The 19,057-nt window shown below is 41.2% G+C and overlaps 2 protein-coding genes across 11 annotated transcripts in view; one reads left to right on the forward strand and one right to left on the reverse strand.

The window, feature by feature from the left end:
- Window positions 1-1,120: 1,120 nt before the first annotated feature.
- On the reverse strand, window positions 1,121-4,170 carry brms1la (BRMS1 like transcriptional repressor a). The gene is made up of 9 exons (XM_070547087.1): window positions 4,041-4,170; window positions 3,312-3,476; window positions 3,031-3,121; window positions 2,798-2,925; window positions 2,635-2,714; window positions 2,460-2,556; window positions 2,295-2,384; window positions 2,135-2,199; window positions 1,121-2,058 (listed from the first exon to the last, which is right to left on the reverse strand). Exons 2-9 carry the CDS (start codon window positions 3,448-3,450, stop codon window positions 1,960-1,962), a joined length of 789 nt encoding a protein of 262 aa, XP_070403188.1. The 5' UTR covers window positions 3,451-3,476; window positions 4,041-4,170; the 3' UTR covers window positions 1,121-1,959.
- A 372-nt stretch (window positions 4,171-4,542) lies between these two features.
- Window positions 4,543-19,057, forward strand: part of ralgapa1 (Ral GTPase activating protein catalytic subunit alpha 1) — an 85,212-nt gene continuing 70,697 nt past the window's right edge. For 7 of the 10 annotated variants that reach the window (XM_054730147.2, XM_070547088.1, XM_054730143.2 and 4 more), the window contains exons 1-16: window positions 4,543-4,874; window positions 7,802-7,912; window positions 8,020-8,069; window positions 10,609-10,666; window positions 10,769-10,812; window positions 10,954-11,131; window positions 11,751-11,866; window positions 12,170-12,308; window positions 12,396-12,604; window positions 12,709-13,026; window positions 13,113-13,442; window positions 13,625-13,773; window positions 13,897-14,020; window positions 15,176-15,322; window positions 15,401-15,491; window positions 18,511-18,675. In XM_054730147.2, coding sequence (XP_054586122.2) covers window positions 4,769-4,874; window positions 7,802-7,912; window positions 8,020-8,069; window positions 10,609-10,666; window positions 10,769-10,812; window positions 10,954-11,131; window positions 11,751-11,866; window positions 12,170-12,308; window positions 12,396-12,604; window positions 12,709-13,026; window positions 13,113-13,442; window positions 13,625-13,773; window positions 13,897-14,020; window positions 15,176-15,322; window positions 15,401-15,491; window positions 18,511-18,675 — 2,335 coding nt within the window. In that variant the 5' untranslated portion in view covers window positions 4,543-4,768. The remainder of the gene's footprint in view (window positions 4,875-7,801; window positions 7,913-8,019; window positions 8,070-10,608; window positions 10,667-10,768; window positions 10,813-10,953; window positions 11,132-11,750; window positions 11,867-12,169; window positions 12,309-12,395; window positions 12,605-12,708; window positions 13,027-13,112; window positions 13,443-13,624; window positions 13,774-13,896; window positions 14,021-15,175; window positions 15,323-15,400; window positions 15,492-18,510; window positions 18,676-19,057) is intronic. The other 3 variants (XM_070547089.1, XM_054730145.2, XM_054730142.2) reach the window with 2 other exon arrangements.

The raw sequence follows: 19,057 nt of genomic DNA on the forward strand, positions 1-19,057 counted from the left end.
TAATAATAAGTAAAGGTTATCAGCTGTAGATTAGCGTGTGCTTACAGGAAACGTGACAAAAGAACACAAAACACATTTCTCTTTATGGCCCATATTGTTGTCATCATCACCGTTACATGATTTACAGAATACACGTGACCAACTAACATTTTGCATTCTGCCACCGGATGTTCGGATCAGAATGTGAACCAATCAGATCTTAGATCAGGTGAGAGCCAGGCGTTTCCCGTCATCCCCTAGGTTTTGCAGCTGGTGGAGAGCAACTGCAGCGCCTTGCTCCAAAATCTGCGGCCGCCTTGATCTCACGAGGTTATCGTTGCATACGTATGCATGACGTCAGAGCAAGTCGGCGTCAAGTCGGACACGAATCTAATCGCCGATCACCGGTGATCTAATCTGCGCAGAACTGGCTCATCTCTAACAAGCTTTGCCCTTTATGTCTGCCAGGCAACGCCTCCTTGAGGTGCATTTTTCAAACAGGAAATGGGAGTGGAGTTAAGACTCTGGCAGGGGGTGACTTCATTCAACATCAACATCTCATGGCTGCACCGGATCTCTCTGCAGCTCCCTCCTGTTTTTGTGTTTTAAAACCCGCGAAGAACGCTGGTGCTTCTAATGAGGAAAGCTGTCGAATATTTCATTCATATCAGTGAAGCGACCTGTTAAAACGCACCGAGGCTCCTCTGGATCTGATCTAATCCCTCAACTCGGCAGCGTTTTTACACAGAAACCACAAACAGTTATAAAACAGCTTTTAATTGTAAAACCCATCCAATGACTTAAAACACATTAATACTTAAACAGTAATGCTAAATATTTAAAAAGATGGCTCTGATTAAGATGTTTACTGCATTACAGCTAGCCTTTCAGCATATTGATGATTCCTGGTGTCGTTCCTGCAGTCCTCTACTAAAATGAGTGATTTAACCTTACTTACAGATCCATCTGCAAACCAGAGACGTAAAAATGGATATAAATTCACAGATTGTCAGGTCTTACACTTTTTGAACTAGTATAACAATCGTGAATAATTTCTCCTTAAAGTTCACCAAAGCAACAGAAAACCAGACTGTTACCTGACAATTCAATATATTATAACACTTGGCAATTATTGGTCTCAGTAATGATATAAAAAATAAACTAGTTTCAAACCACAGGTTTTAAGCCTGAAATTAGCAAAAAAAAATTGTTTTTTTTTGCTGTAAATCTGTAAAAATGACTGATTTTGATGTATTTTTATGCATAACAGAAATATGTTTTACATAACATTGATGAAAATGTGAAGTTCTGCTGAAACATCTAATTTGTATCTGAATCCACTGAATACTAGATTTCTATTGCAACTATCGAAGTGTTAAAATACGACTGCGGCTTCATCCGTGACTAGTTCTCTGAAGAAGTTAAAACACTTAAACAAGTGAGTGAGTGCTCAAAAGGTAAACAAATACTGACGGCTATTAAAATGTAATTATTTTTTAAAAGAAGAAAAAAAACGTGTCTGCTTTTTTTAAGTATACACATGTGAGTTGAACTGAAAAGCAGAAAATGTTTGTCCAATATTTTCCAAAACTGCCAACAATATAGAAAAACACGTATCTGTGTTAACCTCCAAACATGTTTTAAAACCAAAGATAAAGTCTTGCACGAAAGTTGCACCAGGAAGAGTATACAAAGTTAAAAAATAAAAAAAATTGTTTTTTTGTAATCAAACCACAAAAACCTGAATTTGTTGAAAGTGTGTGTGAAGCCTGAGTCCAAACTGAAGCAGCGCCATTCTGACTGGATCAAAAGTGAGAGTCCTTGTTTTGCGTGACCACCATTTACCAGCTGGTGTTGCTTAAAGGCAGAGTTGCGATCAAAAATGATGTAGAGTAATGTAAAAGACAGAGAGAGGACCGTTTAGGTGTGTATATATGTGTGTTTGATGGCCCTGTCAGCTTATTAATAAATGTGTCTGCCTCAGCAGTTGAGAACGGGTCGGTTTCTCTCAGATCTGACAGGAAACATGCAGCCGTCAGAGTCAGACTTCCCTCTGTGGGGTCCCAGCGTGGCCACGGCCTGGAGGATAAAACAGACTCAGAAATGGCTGATAAAGGACTCTCTCTCTCTCTCTCTCTCTCTCTCTCAAACACACCTTTCTGATAGCTGTCCAGTCTTCCAGAATGTCCAGATCCGGTAGCATATACACAATATATGGACGTGAGCAGAGTTAAAGACAACACCAGTGTTATGATTTCTAAGAAATGAAAACAAAACCTGACAAATTCAAGCAACAACAGAAACATTAAGGATATCAGACACCACAGAAGGCCGTCTCTTCTTCTTTTCTGGACTTAAAGCATCTCGCCTTTTCTTCCTGCCAGATAACTCATCATTCCACAGCTCTGAAACAAAAACACTTAAATATTCAGATGTGTTACAACAAGCTGAACACGTTTACAGATTTAATGACATTTTACCTGATGTGATGTCTATGTTGTGTCTGTCCTCTTCAAGTCTTCTAATTTTCTCCTCCAGCTCACTCTGCACCGTATCAAACAGCAGCAGTTTCTCACTCTGCAAACACGTAAAAGTTATAGATTAAGTAAAAATCTGTTACATCTAGTTGGTGATCAAGTAATCTGTGTTTCTAACCTCCCAGTGTTGGCATGCAGCCTGGATTTCACAGTCATATTTGTTTTTAATAGACTCCAAACACAACTCTTTGTAGATTCCTGACAAAGATTGGGGATATAAGAGTACACATAGTAAGAATTGTAAAGTGTGCTATTCTCTTGAGTGTGTGTATCAAAGTTACCTGCCACCTTGGTGCGAACTTGCATGTTCTCCAGCAGAACAGTCAGAGGCTCCAGATATTCTGCTGCCCGGCCACCCTCCACCTCTGCCAGCTTGCTACTCACCTGACTCAGACGCTCTCGATATAACCTGCACACATCACAGAAGTCAATATAGAGACATTTACTCCCTGTTGGTCATGAATTTTGTAATTCAAATATAAAACTATCTTTTAATATTCAAAATGTGTCTCACTGGTCTTTGAGATCATTAAACTGTTTCTCCAAGGTGGCCATTTCATCCAGACACTCCATCCGCCTCCGCTCACAGTCCTCCTCATCCATTTCTGCAACGTCAGAAAAAACAGATGTGCTGTTTTATTTCACATATTAGAAACTTTAGGTGAAACAAAGCTGAAATGTTGAGATGCCTCATAATCAGATCAAATATTTGTCTATATCTCTATCTTATAATTATATCAAATAATTGTTTTCTTTCACTGCATTTTCATAATCTGTAGCTTCAGAGCTTCTCACCGGAGCTCTCTCCATCCTCAGAAACAGACGAGGTTTCAGAATCCTCTTCGTCTGAGGTGGATGCTTCGTGCTCCTGCTCCTCCAGCTCCATATCTTCAGCGATATTCTCTTTCTTCTCTCTGTCACGGTGCACTGGCATGACACAAAGTCACTTTCAGAGCTGTTCTGTTAAATGGAAAAAAATGGATAAGATCTAAATTTTCGTTAAGCAGAGGTTGTTATATTACTTAGATTCATTCATTGTTAAGACATCAAGTTGAACCACACGGTAAATGCAGTCAAATATACTGCAGACATTTACTCATGTTTTCACCTTTTATGTGCTTATTTAAAACTAAAATGCACATAAATGACAGACTACTAAATACTTGGAAATGGAGACGTCATCAAAGTCCTATAATATGTCTAAAACTTCAAAACGCTATGTAACTTGACTTATTACAGAGCAATTCATGTTTTAAAATACGTTTATATGTCATATTTACTACTAAAACAATTTGTTAAATTATTTTTGTGTGTAAAATATTCAGGATCTATGCATATCAAACAACACTCCAATATATAATAAAATGAGCGCATAAAGTTTAATAAGGAAAGCCAGTTAACGGAGGAAACGGTGTCACCTAACAATAAAGTTAGCTATTTGTTAGCATTATAGCGTTAGATAAAATATAATGTCATATCACGAATTAGAACAAAAATGCAAAGATTACTGCGCTTAAATCCCACCTCACAATATGCTGAAAAGCTAAAAAACGTTTATAAAATATAGTCTTTGTAGAAAAATACGAAACTTCGCTTTCCTCGAGCACTATTTGTGTCTTTGCTATGCTAAAAACAAATCTCAACCAGGCGCTTTGATTAATTTTGGGAATTGTAGTTTTTTTCTACATGCCTAATTTCCTAAATTCAAGTGTCTGACTGCAAAACAAAAACTACAATACCCACACGCACGCACGAGGTTGAGCGTTGACGAAGAAGGGTGATAAAAACTTTAAATTGAAATAATAAAAGATGAAATGTTAAGTTAAGATAAATTCAAATTGTATTATATATGTATTTAGTTGACTTAAAATAACTTGTCTCAATTTGCTGCCACAATTTAGGGTTAGTTGTAAATTTATTTGGCACCAATTTTTTTTCTTCCTGCCATGATGTTTTCTAAGTGGACAGCTAACCAGCTAGTTTGGTTTAGCCTTGTAGGCTGCGGAGCTGCGATGGATGGATTCGTTTCCCCGCTACGCTGCACGTATTTGTTTTTAGTGTAAACAGCATGCGGCCGATTTTACTCGTGAACATTTTCAGTGTCGTAGCGGGGAGCTGCTTACATGCAGCGCAGTGGTAATAAATGACCGAGGCGGAACGATTTCTTGTTACAGTTTGAAGATTAACGCCGACTGAGCAGTTGTACAGCCTAGCTTATTCTTTCTGTCGCATTCTTGAATCCTGCTTCAGGAATGTTTTCCAAAAAGCCTCATGGGGACGTTAAAAAATCAACACAGAAAGTGTTGGACCCAAAGAAGGATGTGTTGACGAGACTCAAGCATCTCAGAATAGTCATAGGTGAGTTTATTCTCCTTTAAGGGCTGCTAATTGGTTAGCTTTACGCACCAGGCTACGTCTTTTCCGAAAATCTTCACATCTTGAGTTGCTTCCATTCAGTTTTATGTTTTGTTCTTAATAGCTTATTACTTTTCCCGAGTTGCTGTTTGTACCAAAAGTATTTCATGTGGTATTTCTTTTATTATTATTATTATTATTTTTTACAATTTTCTGTATTTAAAGTTAGTCGTTGCTCCAGAATAGTAGTGTTGTGAAAGTGTAAAATAAATCAGATGTCTTAACCACAGTAAAATGTGGTTTAAAGGGGTGAGATGTAAGATGTATATACTGGATGATATACCAGTATCACATGGTCTTAGGACAGAGAAGATTTAAGGTTTATGAAAATAAGCTTAAAGTGCAAACACTGATCCCTCATGCTGTGAGTCAGGTTGCTATGATCTCTGCTGGGGTGTGCCTGGCTATGGGACAAAAACCTGAAGAGTGAGAGTCCAGAGTGTTTTCTCCTAATGCTGTGACATAAAATCAATTTGGAGTGTGTGTGTGTGTGTGTGTGTGTGTGTGTGTGTGTGTGTGTGTGTGTGTGTTTGAAATAGCTGAGACCGGAGAGAGAAATGGCCTGGAGTATTTCCTCTCTGAGTCCTGTACAGTAGCTCCACTTCCTCTTGTTTTTGTGTATGTCTGCGTAAAATGGGTGTGCCCTCCCTCTGTGCTCTATGGGGAACTCAGAATTATGATAACACACACCAACAGACACACTTGCATTGGCATTAACTATTTAACTGAATTGCAAAAGTACCTCTGAGTTTTACCCGACAATGTGCTAGATTAGATTATATAAAGAAAAAGAAATGACTGCTGCAAAAAGTCTTACTTAAGCGGCACAGTGGAGCAGTTAGTAGCATTGTCTTGCAGAGAGAAGGTTGTAGTTTGAATCCCTTCTGTGGCCTTGCTGCATGGAGTTTGCATGTTCTCTCCATGCATGAGTGAGTTTTCCCCGATTACTACAGTTTTCTTCTGCAGACCAAAAACTTGCATCTCAAACTGGAGACTTGAAATGCTCCCCCGTGTGTGTGTGTGTGTGTGTGTGTGTGACTTTCTCATTTTTGTGTCCTTGTGATGGACTGGAGACCTGTCCAAGGTGTCCCCCACTTTTTGCCCTCATGACCCTGCTGAGGAATGTGTAGTTCACATAATGAATGAAAGGTCACTTGAGGAAAAAGTCGGACTTTCTAATGACAAGTGCAGTTTTATTTATGAATCAGATTTTTAACCGCATATTATCGGCACATAGAATGAAAACTTATTCAAAATGGTTTTTATTTAGATTAAAGGTAATAATAATATCCTAAATCTGCTGCACTATTTTCAGGAACTAAACGTGAGCCGGATTAGAGTTGCTCTTCAGACAGCAGGATTCGGAATCTTATTTCCTGATACCTGGACATCTCTCTTCTGATTGGCTAATGACCACACAACTCTACCAATGACTCTGTTTGCTCTGTAACGTTGATGTTTTATCTACACCAATAACACAGTCCTGGAGGAGTTCTGCTGTGTGGTGGCGTTACTAATGCTAACTGCTAACTTCTGCTAACCAAGGTGTTCTCTGCCGTTTCCTGGACGCTAAACCAACAACTGCCTTCCCCGTCATTAGTCAAGATGGGTGAGTCCATGAATGTTAAGAGACAGATGTAGATCTCTCAGGCTTTCCTAATCCAAGAATTTCACTGTCTATTTTCTATCAGAAGCTAATGCAGGAGAAAGGTGTAGGAGACTATTTTCATGTTCAGCCTGGTAGAAACACTCAGTGACCCATTAGAGTCAGAAATAATTTAAGAAATTATTTTTCATTGAACAACACTTTTTAAAAAAAAAGTTTTTGTGTGTCCTGTGAGAATTTTTATAACTTTGTAATTTTGTCCTTATTGAAATGTTTGGAATCCCTGGCCTAAAAGGTCTTAATCTAACTATAATTACACTGTTGTTCTGTTACTCATACCACAGGGTAATTTCATTCTATCATCAGAAATCAGACTTTAAATGGGTGACAGTTTATAATCTAATTAAATGACAGCAAATGTTGTGGTTGAATGTCAGTTTGAAGGAGAAATGATAACAGATGCGTCAACTGAGACCTTGCAAGGGCAGCTGAGAGTGTGTGTGTGTGTGTGTGTGTGTCTGAGTTCAGCTTTCAGCCTTCATTAGACCTCTAAATCTGCGTGTACAGTCAGTACATCTGGTAAAAGTGAGGTCCAAACTGAAGCTGAGCTGTTGTTTCCAGGAGCCCGAGTGACGTTAGAAAACTCGAGGCTGCACTTCTCAACCGTGCTTCGTATGATGAGAAGTCCAAAACGAGAAGCCTTAAAAACCAAGTTAATTGAGAAACCATTTTTTCTTGCTTGTTTTGAGTTATGTCACTCTGCGTTTAACATGCAGGCTGACCGTGAAACTAATCTTCTGCCTCTATTTCCTGTATTAGCCGCCGATAGAGAAAATAGATGGAAAATCGCTCAAACTCGAAAATCCTGACAGATCTACGTCACGCTGTCACCTGACATTCATGGACTCACCCATCTTGACCCTCGACAGGGAAGGCTGTTGTTGTTTTAGTGTCCAGAAAACAGCAAAGAACGTCTCAGCTAGTAGATGCTAACCATTAGCATTAGTAACTTCACCACACAGCTGAACTCCTTCAGGCTTGAGTTAATTGTGGGGATAAAATATCAGCGTTGCAGATAAGTGTGTGGTATCAACTCACAAGGCATATATTTATATTACTGGAGACCACCGCAAATGTGTTTTGCAGTGGTCTTTTTCATATTTAATTCTTAATTTTATAGGTTTTATTTTACACTGAATATGTTTTCTGGAGAGGAAAAGAAAAATGCTCCTCTCTATTTCACACCCCTGTTCGTTCTTCCCAGAAAATTCTGAGGCTCCAGATCTGAAGCAGTTCTTTGACCTGTACTATTCCCATATCTACTATGTCTTCTTTGAAAACTTTGTCGCCATTGAGGTCAGCCTCAAGCAGAAAGGTGAGTTTTATCTGTGTTGGAAGGTGCTCATGCAGGAACGCAGGAATCATAAATTGACCTCATGCTGGAGATTTTCTGCTCGTTTCAACCGAATCTGTGTTTTCCAGGTCATAAATCTCAGAGGGAAGAGCTGGACTCAATCCTCTTCATCTTTGAGGTGACTACTTTTGCTTCCTTTTGTTGAATCCCCCCCCAAATCCTGGAGTAAACTGACTCCATAAAATTATAATTCAAGTGGAGGAGCGTGGATTATCTGGGTCTGAGAATTTTGGACACATTTACTGGGATTTGTTGTTTTTACTGAAGTCATCGCTGCTGCAGTATAGAGGGCTACACCGGTGGGGGCGTCCATGAATCCACAAGCTCTGACTTTCTGTAGATGGTTTCAGGCGGTACCATAACACCAGCTGGCACCGACCCCGGACTCACTTAGACCACTGGCATTTGGTGCACTTGAGTATCCAGGATAAGATAGCTGTGTGGGTGTTTGTGTTACTGACCGCTGTTTGCCCTTTTACACTCTTAAAATTCAGATCAGGACTGGAATAAGTGTGCACATTTCTTTAAAATCTTCTGGTGTTTTACTCCCTTTTTAAACTACACACATTAGTATTTTTCCCCATAGATCTATTATAACAAAAATAAAAATACAGAGTTCCACTGAATCTTAAAAGTTTATGTTCACTCTATTTTCCTCATTTGTTTTTCTCAGAGATTTTATTATTTTATTTAAGTAGGACAGTGCATGTTAATGAACGTAAATGTAAAAGCAGCTTACATGAATGTAAACATGCCAGATTATAGCCAAAGGCTAATTTCCACCTGTTGTCCTTAGACATAAAAAGACATAATAATTCATAAAAATTCATCATTCACTCATAATAAAAACTCCATCACCAAACTTACACACACACCATTCTATTCACAAGTAAAGCATTAAAACTATACAACTCATACATGATCACACACTTGATTTGTCCATAACCAGTTTATAACCTTTGCCTTAAACCAGTCAAATATGCGGCCCGCGGGCCGAATCCGGCCCGCAAGCGGGTTAAATCTGGCCCGCAAGATAATTGTGTAAACTTTATTTTCATACTTTACAATGTAGAGTGAAAATAAACGTATCTTTGTGAGCAAGTTTTCTCTGTAATGAGTATAAATAAAACAAAGCTGCGCTCAAGGCTCACACAAGAACTTGAATCCCATCCTGAAGTCGGCCGCCACTCAGGATGTGACTTCTGATGTTGATGTGCCGGTGAAAGCTAAAAGATGTAAAGTAAAATGAGTCAAATATACTTAAAGTGCTGCTTGAAACTGATCTAGCCATGTGACCTGTAAGCTCTTTGAATCAGTAAGGAATGTTTTTTTTTATTTGTTGAATTTTTTTATTTTTATTTTTTCAAATTTTCTAGTACACTTCAGGTGTTGTACTTGTACTACACTGTCCTCAGGCTCCAGCCTTGTTTTATATTGATTGTATTAAAACAAAGAAAACAATCTGAAGTTTTTTTTTTAATTTACCGGTCCGGCCCACTTGGGACTAGATTTCCCTCAATGTGGCCCCTGAGCTAAAATCAGTTTGACACCCCTGCCTTAAACAAATTGAAAGTCGAGCATTCTCTAATGGGTTGAGGAAGACTGTTCCACAGATGGCCACCCTTGACAGAGAGGATGTTCTGCCCAAATGCTGTCTGTCTATGTGGTATAAACAATTCTCCTCGAATTGTAGCTCGTGCTGTCCTGTTTGAGCTTTCTTTATGCCTAATGAACTGCTTTAGTGGTGGTGGAGCAAGGGAGTGTAAGACTTTATATATTAAACAGACTCTTAAGTTTCATTAAGTTATTGAAGTTCAGTAATTTATGTTTTTTTAACACATGACAACAGTGGTGGGAAGTCGGTTTTTTGTCAAGTAATTTTAAACTTCTTTTATAAATGTTTTCAATAGTTTTAAGTGTTGTTGGACAAGCGAGCGACCAGGATGTCAAACAGTAGTCCATATGAGAGATGATCATTGAGTAAAAATAAGTTTTTGCAACATTCATATTTAGATTATTACATATATGAGTAAAATTTTGATTATTACATTTAAGTACCTGGGACACTTTATTTATATGACTCTTGAAGGATAATGTTGGGTCTAGAATGACCCCAAGATATTTAAAGTCTGGTACTAGATCAAGCTCTACTCCATCCAGGAATATATCTGACTGCTTCAAGTTCAGGGGGCGTTTTGAAAAATACATACAGACAGTTTTTGAGGTGTTCAACATTAGGCATGAGTCGGGTAATATGGATTTAAATCAAAACGTTCTAGATTATCATTTATTTATGATGGAAAAATGTTCTTCCAGCCTCAAAAAATCCTTGTTGGGGCTCAAAATGGTCGAAGAGCCCTGATAAGTGGTCAGGCACAAGTCCCTAATAAAGCTCTACAATAGAAAGATTAGTTTGCCTTGCCCACCGACTTGAAGGGTAAATGAGCTGTTTGCTAGCTGGCCAGAGGTACAGGGATAATGTAAACATCCATTAAGTTTTTGGAATCCAGAGAACTTCCAGTCACTGTGTGTGTTCTTAATCCCTAAGTGTTACCAAAACAGCGGGGCTTTATCCTGACACCCATTCCTCATTCAAAGACTGGAAATCTAAAACTGGCAGAACACAAAACTGATTCTTAAAATGTTTTTCCCTTCAGAAAATCCTCCAGCTCCTGCCGGAAAGAATCCAGAGTCGGTGGCAGTTCCACAGCATCGGTAACTCTCCGCTTTTCTAGGAACATTTTACACGTTTAATCTGACGTTTTCCTTCTTAACCTGAGATGAACTTCATCAAGTAATGAACTATTTTTCTGTCAGGATTAATCCTGAAGAAGCTGTTGCACACAGGAAACTCTCTAAAGGTAACCTCTTCGTGTATTTTACCCACTCGACGTAGAACAGTTCACTTCGTGGTTACAAACGGTGATTTTTTTCATTTTAGGAAAATCAAAACGATCCTAATTTTCCTCTCTCTTTATTTTTTTTATTTTTATTTTTTGCAGATCCGTCGTGAAGGCGTGCGTTTGTTCTTGCTGTGGATGCAGGCACTGCAGAGCAACGCGGAGCACGAGCAGCTCTGCATGTTTGCATGTTTGATTCCCGGTTTTCCTGCTCCACTCTATCGTGGGACTCCACGCACCCTGGACACTCTGATCAACCCACCGCTGAGTCTGGTGGAGAGTTAGTACCACACAAACAAACTTTAATGCATGCTTCAGTGTTGTAAATGTTAACACACCATAAACCAGGGTATCCGCGGGTCCTTAAAAAGTCTTAAATTTGCTTTTCCAAATTTAAGGCCTTAAAAATCCTTAAAAATGACAAATAACCCTTAAATCCAGTTTCCAAAGGTCTTAAATTACCGAAGACCCAATAAACAAGATTCTTTGGGTTCTATAAAATTTTCGTGAATTTCTAGTTAGTGTTCAGCATTTTTGGTGTACGATGTTGCCGTAAGCAGAACCGTACACATTCAGTTGGTTGTGAAAGGGGGCTATTTTTAGATGAGCACATTAGCTGGTTAAGCTAGTGGGAGCTTGCGCCATGGGGAAGTGCAAGTGTAATGGTAACTGGATGGTTAATCCCACGTTCGCCACGTGGTTAGCACCGGTTCCAGGCAATAGCTGGAAATTATAGCTTAAATTTAATTAAAAAAAATAGCTTAAATTTGGTCAAAGTGGCCTTTAAAAAGGTCTTAAAAAGTCTTACATTTGGCTCCCTTAAACCTGCAGATACCCTGATAAACAGGATGTTGTCCTGCTGTCTTGAGTTAAAACAACCTCCCAACTTCTCCCTGCAGCTCAGGTGACACCTGAAGAAATCACACCATTGGTTGCTCCTCAGTCAGGTGACAAAAACCAGGAAGATCTCACTGCCTTCTTCCTAGAAGCTCTGCTGAAATACATGGTAAACCAGGTATTATCACCATTCTTTACTAACACGGTTAACACAGCATATCCACACAGTGAAAACGCACAACTAATCCTGAACACGGGAATCGGATTCCTGCCTGGAGTCATTAACCCCCTAAAACGCACATTGCATCCTCCTGTTTTTAGTGAAACTGCTGGTATCTCCTCTGCTTGGTGCTTGGACTGATGCATGCAGGCGCTCACACACTGAAAACGTTCTCCTGCTGAAACAATGGTGCTCTTCTCCGTTTGTTCCTTTTTTCTGTTCTCTCTTTAGGACACAACGTTTCTTGTTTGTGTCCAACAGGCCAAGTCACTGGAGTGGCGGTATAAAGAGAACCACGAACGCGGCTTCAACTTCCTCTTTGGTCACTTTAGGAAGTTTTACCTTCCTCATATATTTCCCAACTTCGCCATGGAAACAAGCCTTTACAACCCCATCTTAGGTCAGTTATACGAGTCGGTGTAGATAGGCTAATAATAAATCATAACAGAGCCAGACTGCATGTAAACGACTCTCCTTTTCCCCGTAGACGTCCCACCGATGCGCTCTAAACCGTACTACAGCATGGTGCGCAGGGAGCAGGATGGTGGAGAAACGCTGTACTGCACCAAAGAGAGCTTCCTTCAGGCTCGAGTCATCTTCATCCGCTGGCTGGTTTCCTTCTGGTTAGAACCACGACCCAACACGCAGGCACACATCCCAGGAACAGAAGGAGAGAACATCCCTAAAAACCTACAGGTTGTTACTAATAGAGAGCTTTATTATTTATCTTTTCTATTTAAAGAAAAGAAGAGATCCAATCATATAAAACATCTAAAACCTTCTTGTACTGTTCACTCCAGCGAGCAGCAGCTGGACTGGCCGCTCGCTCTGCAGGCAGCTCAGACGACGGCAGTGGAGGAGGCGTTCGGTCTGAGAGCCACCTGGAAGTTGGCGTTGGCTCCTTGGGGCCGACAGGAGGCAGTTTGGGGGTTTCTGGGGGTCCGGGAGGGGAACCCGAACAAAGCCACTCCAACACGTCCACGCTAACGGAGAGAGAACCCAGCTCCTCCTCCCTCTGCTCCATGGATGAGGAGCAGCTGACTGACATGGAGGTGGTGAGGAGAGTCCTGACCAGCAACAGAACCAACGTCAACTTCATTGTAGAGATCTTTAGACAGGTGAAGGGAAACCCAACTGTGGTCTCATATCTGTTGTTCGTGATTTAATGTTGAGTAGCTGAGCTGTTCTGCTTCCGCCTGCTCAGGCGTTTCTTCTACCCATGTGTGAGGCGGCTGCCATGAGAAAGGTAGTTCGTGTTTACCAAGAGTGGATCTCCATGGAGGACAAGCCCGTGTTTATGAAGGAGCCAGAAGAAGGGCCCTATCCTAAACCTGCTGCCACCAGCGTGGACACAGGCTCTCAGCTTGGAGACAAAGAAGACGAGGTCAAATGTCCTGCAGTCAGCCGCTCCATCCGTCACACCGGCCACGTTAACACCGGATGCTGTTTTTCTCATTTTCAGGGAATGAACAGAGAGGTCGACGGTGAAATGCTGGAATACAGCGTTCATGCTGGAGTCCAAACAACAATACAAGTATGATTCCCACTCACCCTGCCCTGAGCATGTTTCTACGTTTAATTCTGATTTATCCACACTTAAAGCCGTCTTTCCGCCGGAGACGTAACGTAACAAGCACTGCACATCACTTTTGGGTCGGGTCTCATTTCTGGTTTTCTGTCAGTAGTTAATTAAATCTAATCATGTTTCTTCTGCAGGTTTTTATAACACATTCCTCCAACGTTTTCCTGCTGGAGCCTGCTAATGACATCAAGATTCTTTTAGAGGAGCATGTTGACATGTGCAAGCGAGTCCTGAACATCTACCGCAGCCTCGTCATGCATGAAACTATGGACCAAAAGACATGGTATAAAGAAACAAAAGTCTGATTCTCTAAATGTGTTCATTTTATCTTTATATAGAACGTCTCACCCTGCCCTAGCATTTGAGTAAAGAGCTGTTTTTAAGTTTAACTTTTGAACAACTGCAGGGAGCAGGTTCTGTTGGTTCTGCTGAGAGTGACAGAATCTGTAATGAAGAGACCTCCGTCCATCATGCCTCAAGGCAAGAAGAGCAACACGCTGTCGGGCCGGCTGGCTGGGCCGATATTTCAGGTGCAGAACTGTGAACACGGCCTGTTATCACCTTCCACAAGGACGTTTCTATCTTACGCAGAATAGCTAATGAGCCAGGACGCTGTCACACACATTTGTTTGTTCATGTTCCTTTTGAGGAGAAAAGGTCACAACAGATGTCCAGCAATCGCTCGTTCATCTCAAAGAACACAGCTAGAATAAAAAATCCCTTTTTTATTATTATTATTACATCTGTGATTTGGGTGGAAAGCTTTCCAGTTTTTGTCAGTGTCTGATCATCAGGAACAGCAAGAATATCTGGGATGAACTATTAATAAGTCATGAGAACCATGAGGAAGGAGCTAGCATTAGCCTCACCCTCAGCTAACTTGCCTACATGAAAGCACGTCGGCAGAAGAGAGATGACTAAGTTCTGCTTTAGAAACCATGTCATACTTGTTGTTCTCTCACAATCCGTCACTCTGAGGTGTGTGTTTGATTAACATTAATCTTCTAGAAAATGAAATACCTGTTACGTGAAAAATGTGGTTAAATCATGAAATCAGGGTATCCGCGGGTCCTTAAAAAGTCTTAAATTAGCTTTTCCAAATTTAAGGCCTTAAAAATCCTTAAAAATTACAAATAATCCTTAAATAGTTTCCAAAGGTCTTAAATTACCAAAGACCCAATAAATAAGATTCTTTTATTTCTATAAAATTTTCATGAATTTCTAGTTAGTTTGGCATTTTTTGTGTATGACATTGGCGTAAGCGGAACCGTACACATTCGGTTGGTTGTGAAAGGGGGCTATTTTTAGATGAGCATGCTAGTGGGAGCTTGCGCCATGGGGAAGTGCAACATTAATGGTAACTGGATGGCTAATCCCACGTTCACGACGTGGTTAGCACCGGTTCCAGGCAATAGCTGGAAATTATAGCTTAAATTTAATTTTAAAAAATAGCTTAAATTTGGTAAAAGTGGCCTTAAAAAAGGTCTTAAAAAGTCTTAAATTTGGCTCCCAAAAACCTGCAGATACCCTGTAAAATACACTGTTCACTCAAACAGATTTTGTAGGAACACCCGACTAAAGACATAGTTTATTAAACATGTAAACGATGTGGCGTTGTTGTGTTTTATTATTTATCATTCACCGCTGGGATCCTGTCACCTCCACTCTCCCTCTCTCCTGTGCAGACCTTAATAGTTGCATGGATCAAAGGGAACCTGAACGTTTACATCAGCAGAGAACTCTGGGACGACCTCCTCTCTGTCCTCTCCTCTCTGACCTGCTGGGAGGAGCTGGTCACCGAGTGGTCGCTCACCATGGAGACGCTCACAAAGGCACGAGTCAAACTACACGAACATCTTGTAAATGGGAGTGCAGTAACGAGCTGATGAAGTTGTGTTTACACGTTTCAGGTGTTGGCGAGGAATCTGTACAGCGTAGATCTGAATGAGCTGCCTCTGGACAAGCTCAGTGAACAGAAGCAGAAGAAACATAAAGGAAAAGGTTCGTTACTAGGGTTGCACTATGTTGGAAAAGATTCACACTGCAATGTTTTTCTGACCTGCGATATAAAAATTACAGAAATTATCAACAGACATGATTTGTTATTCTACACTCCTGCCAGCTAGTTGACGGTGAACCTGTGAGTCTTTCTTGTCCCTCGTACTCTAGTTTATGTTCTTCCGGGTCAAGTCAGCCTTTTATTTGTGAACATAAATAAATCATAACTGTAGACACGGTAAAACCTTTGTCGAACCACTCGGAAACTCAAAATAATGTCTAACGCGCTCTTCAAAGCCTCATATTACTGACAGAACTGAGCCATCTTGAACAACGTCGGTCTTTTATGTCCACAAGGGTCTCAATTAGTGTCCTCCAATAAATTAGTCCACAAGTCTTACATCCACAGTCCAACATAATAAACAGAAGGAAACCTTCCGATGTGTCTCCTCCTCACAAATTTTTCATCATAGCCTCCGTTAGCATCCTAATGCTTCAGACTGATCGACATCTTACCTGATCTGACAGGTGAAGGGTTACCTCCCTGCTGAGGCGGATGGGTCAGAAGCCCTGCCCCCTATTCTCATGCGTGTAGCTAGAACCAATTACAGCGTGGTAGTATGTTGTTGATTGTTGCATCAAATAATCAGTAAAATTCAGAAAATAACAAAAACTCCACGAAACCAGCCCCTCATAGTCTGCTTCTGCAACCTGAGTGAGAACGATTGTGATTGGTGGATGGTCAGGGCCCTTTAGCTTTAGATGAGAACACGTTATCGCCTCTGTCAGTGCGCTCCAGGGCAGCTGTGGCTGCATCGTAGCTCATCACCATCAGTGTATGAATGGATGAATGATACACTGTAGTGTAAAGCGTTGTGGAGTCCTTACTCTGAGAGGCGCTATACAAGTGCGGGTCATTTATCATTCATCATTTATCTGCCATCGCCGCAGGACCAGTGTTACTAAAGCCGGGCGTACACTGTGCGACTTTTTCACTTGTAGCGCTCAGCTTCAGCTCACACTGTACGACTTCCTCGCAGGGCAGATCTCACGAGTCATGTGCTCACACTGCACGTCTGGTAGCAACACGTCGGCCCTAAAAATATGCTAAAAATAGCAGTTTTTACCCAGTTTTTTTGTCTTGTCTTGCCTGTTGTCCTTCGGGAGTGCTGCAGGAGGACACACAGGGATTTATGGGGGTTGGATGAGGAAAACGAAATAAAGAAAGTAAATCTGTGTTTTGTGATCAGTTTAATTTGACATGAACACGACAAACTCGCTTTCTTGACAATCTTTGTGAGTAAAAAACGTGTAGAAACAAAAACGAACAGCGTGTCTTATTAGGGAAATAGTGAGCGAGCGGCGTTGATGCATGATAGTCTGAAATAGCAGGATGGAGACGTCCTGTTGCATTTTTAAACCGGAAACTTAAAAAAACGACTCTTGACCCCTCTCTCCATAGCAGCTTCAGACCCATCTCTAAACTTCCGTTCATCTCCAAGATCTTGGAAAAGGTTGTGACTAAACAACTCACAGCTGCTCTTGAAGAACAGAACATCTATGATAGCTTCCAGTCAGGTTTTCGTAGAGCTCATTCTACTGAAACAGCTCTTCTTAGGGTCTCTAATGACCTTCTGACTCACAGTGATGCAGGGGTCTGTTCTGTTCTGGTCCTGCTGGACCTGACTGCATCCTTTGACACTGTTGACCATCACCTGCTGCTGGAGAGGCTGAGAGACACCCATGGTGTCCCACAAGGTTCTGTGCTGGGGCCTCTGCTCTTCCTCCTCTATCTGCTTCCTCTTCAGCACATCCTGAGCTCCTTCAAAGGAATCTCCTACCATCTTTATGCAGATGACATCCAACTATAGATCTCCTTTAAGCCCCATGAGATGTCTAAGCTGCAGCTGTTACACACCTGCTTAGACTCTATTCAAACCTGGATGGCTGGGAGCTTTCTACAGCTGAATGAAGATAAGACTGAGATCCTCATCTGTGCCCCAGACAAGCTTGTTCCCAAAGTCAGAGACTCTCTTGGTCAGCTTGCTTCTCACACCAAACCTTCTGTCAGGAATCTTGGTATGACCTTTGACCCAGCTCTCACCCTGGATTCTCATGTCAGTTCTCTTGTTCGCTCTTCCTTCTTCCATCTCAGGAACGTTGCTAAGCTGAGTCCCATTCTGTCCCGCTCTGAACTTGAGACAGTTCTCCACACCTTCATCTCCTCACGCTTAGACTACTGTAACTCTCTTTTCACGTGTCTGAGCAGAACCTCCCTGAACCGTCTACAGGTGGTTCAGAACGCCTGTGCTCGGCTTCTGACCAAGTCCTCCAAACACACCCACATCACCCCGCTTCTCCTCCAGCTTCACTGGCTGCCAGTCAACTTCAGGGTTCATTTCAAGATCCTGGTTCTGGTCTATAGGGCCTTACATGGACAAGCACCATCTTACATTGGTGATCTTCTTAGTCCCTACACCCCCAGCAGGTCCCTGAGGTCCAGTGATCAAAGCCTACTGGTTGTGCAGCACCAGGCTAAAGACCAAAGGTGACAGATCATTTGCTGCTGTGGCCCCCAGACTCTGGACCTCTCTCCCCCTGAGCCTGAGATCAGTGGACTCAGTGGTCTCCTTTAAAAAGCAGCTGAAGACTCACTTGTTCAAGCTGGCTTTTGTATGACCTTCTTCACCTCTCTCTCTTTATTCTGCTCTCCCCACCTATTCCACCTTCCTCAGGATCCACTGGTTTCCCTCTTTCCTGTTCACTCTCTCTCTCTTTCTTTAACTTTTTTAATCACAATTGTCTATTTTTGCTCATTTTAAATATATTTTTAACCGTTTTCTAAATTCTTTTTTATATTTTTTGTTTTTATGAAGCGCCTCGTGATTTTTATCTTGAGAGGCGCTATAGAAATGATATTTTCTTCTTCCTCTTCTTTTTAAGCATTATGTTATAAAGATGCACCAACAGCAGGTGGTCCAACCACAGTAAACGAAAGATGTGTTATCTGTTGATGCTCCAGCTGTTGGTTCAGACGGCCAGCGGCAGGTTGTGGACCGTTCCTTCTCTAAAGGCTGGAGCAGAGACCAACCGGGTCAGGCGGCAGCCATGAGGCAGCGGAGCGCCACGACTGCCGGTTCGCCCGGCATCGAAAAGGCGAGAAGCATCGTCCGTCAGAAGACCGTAGGTCAGTATCATCTCTGCTGCTTCAGTAACGACCCAACTTTTAGTCAGCATCGTTTCCTCACAGATGCTAAGTTTTCAGCTGTGTTAAAATAAAAAGCTAAACTCAAAGTGAGGATGAAACGCATCATGCGAGTAGGAATGTTGTTTTCCTGTTTTTGATCTGCCTTCACCCTGTCACTAGAGCTAATTCTCTCTCACTCATCCATCCTTCACCGGTCTCTCTTCTACACCTTTAACCCTCTCACTGATTTCTTGTTCTTCCTTCACATTTTATACTTTTCTTGCTTGTGAATATTTTTAATTTCACCACTTCAATCTTTTCCTTCAAACACTGTTTAATCTCTCTTCTGTCTCTTTATTTTTTTATTTAATTTTTCTTCCTT

The sequence above is a fragment of the Nothobranchius furzeri genome, chromosome 18, assembly GCF_043380555.1.
Source record: "Nothobranchius furzeri strain GRZ-AD chromosome 18, NfurGRZ-RIMD1, whole genome shotgun sequence".
Lineage (NCBI taxonomy): Eukaryota > Metazoa > Chordata > Actinopteri > Cyprinodontiformes > Nothobranchiidae > Nothobranchius > Nothobranchius furzeri.

Excerpts from the sequence above, each read along its gene's own strand:
- brms1la (XM_070547087.1), bottom strand. The coding sequence starts at position 3,450 with ATGCCAGTGCACCGTGACAGAGAGAAGAAAGAGAATATCGCTGAAGAT. Across the intron at positions 2,926-3,030 it reads TTTAATGATCTCAAAGACCA|GTTATATCGAGAGCGTCTGA; the intron begins GTGAGACACATT and ends TGATGTGTGCAG. Across the intron at positions 2,059-2,134 it reads ACTGGACAGCTATCAGAAAG|GCCGTGGCCACGCTGGGACC; the intron begins GTGTGTTTGAGA and ends TTTATCCTCCAG.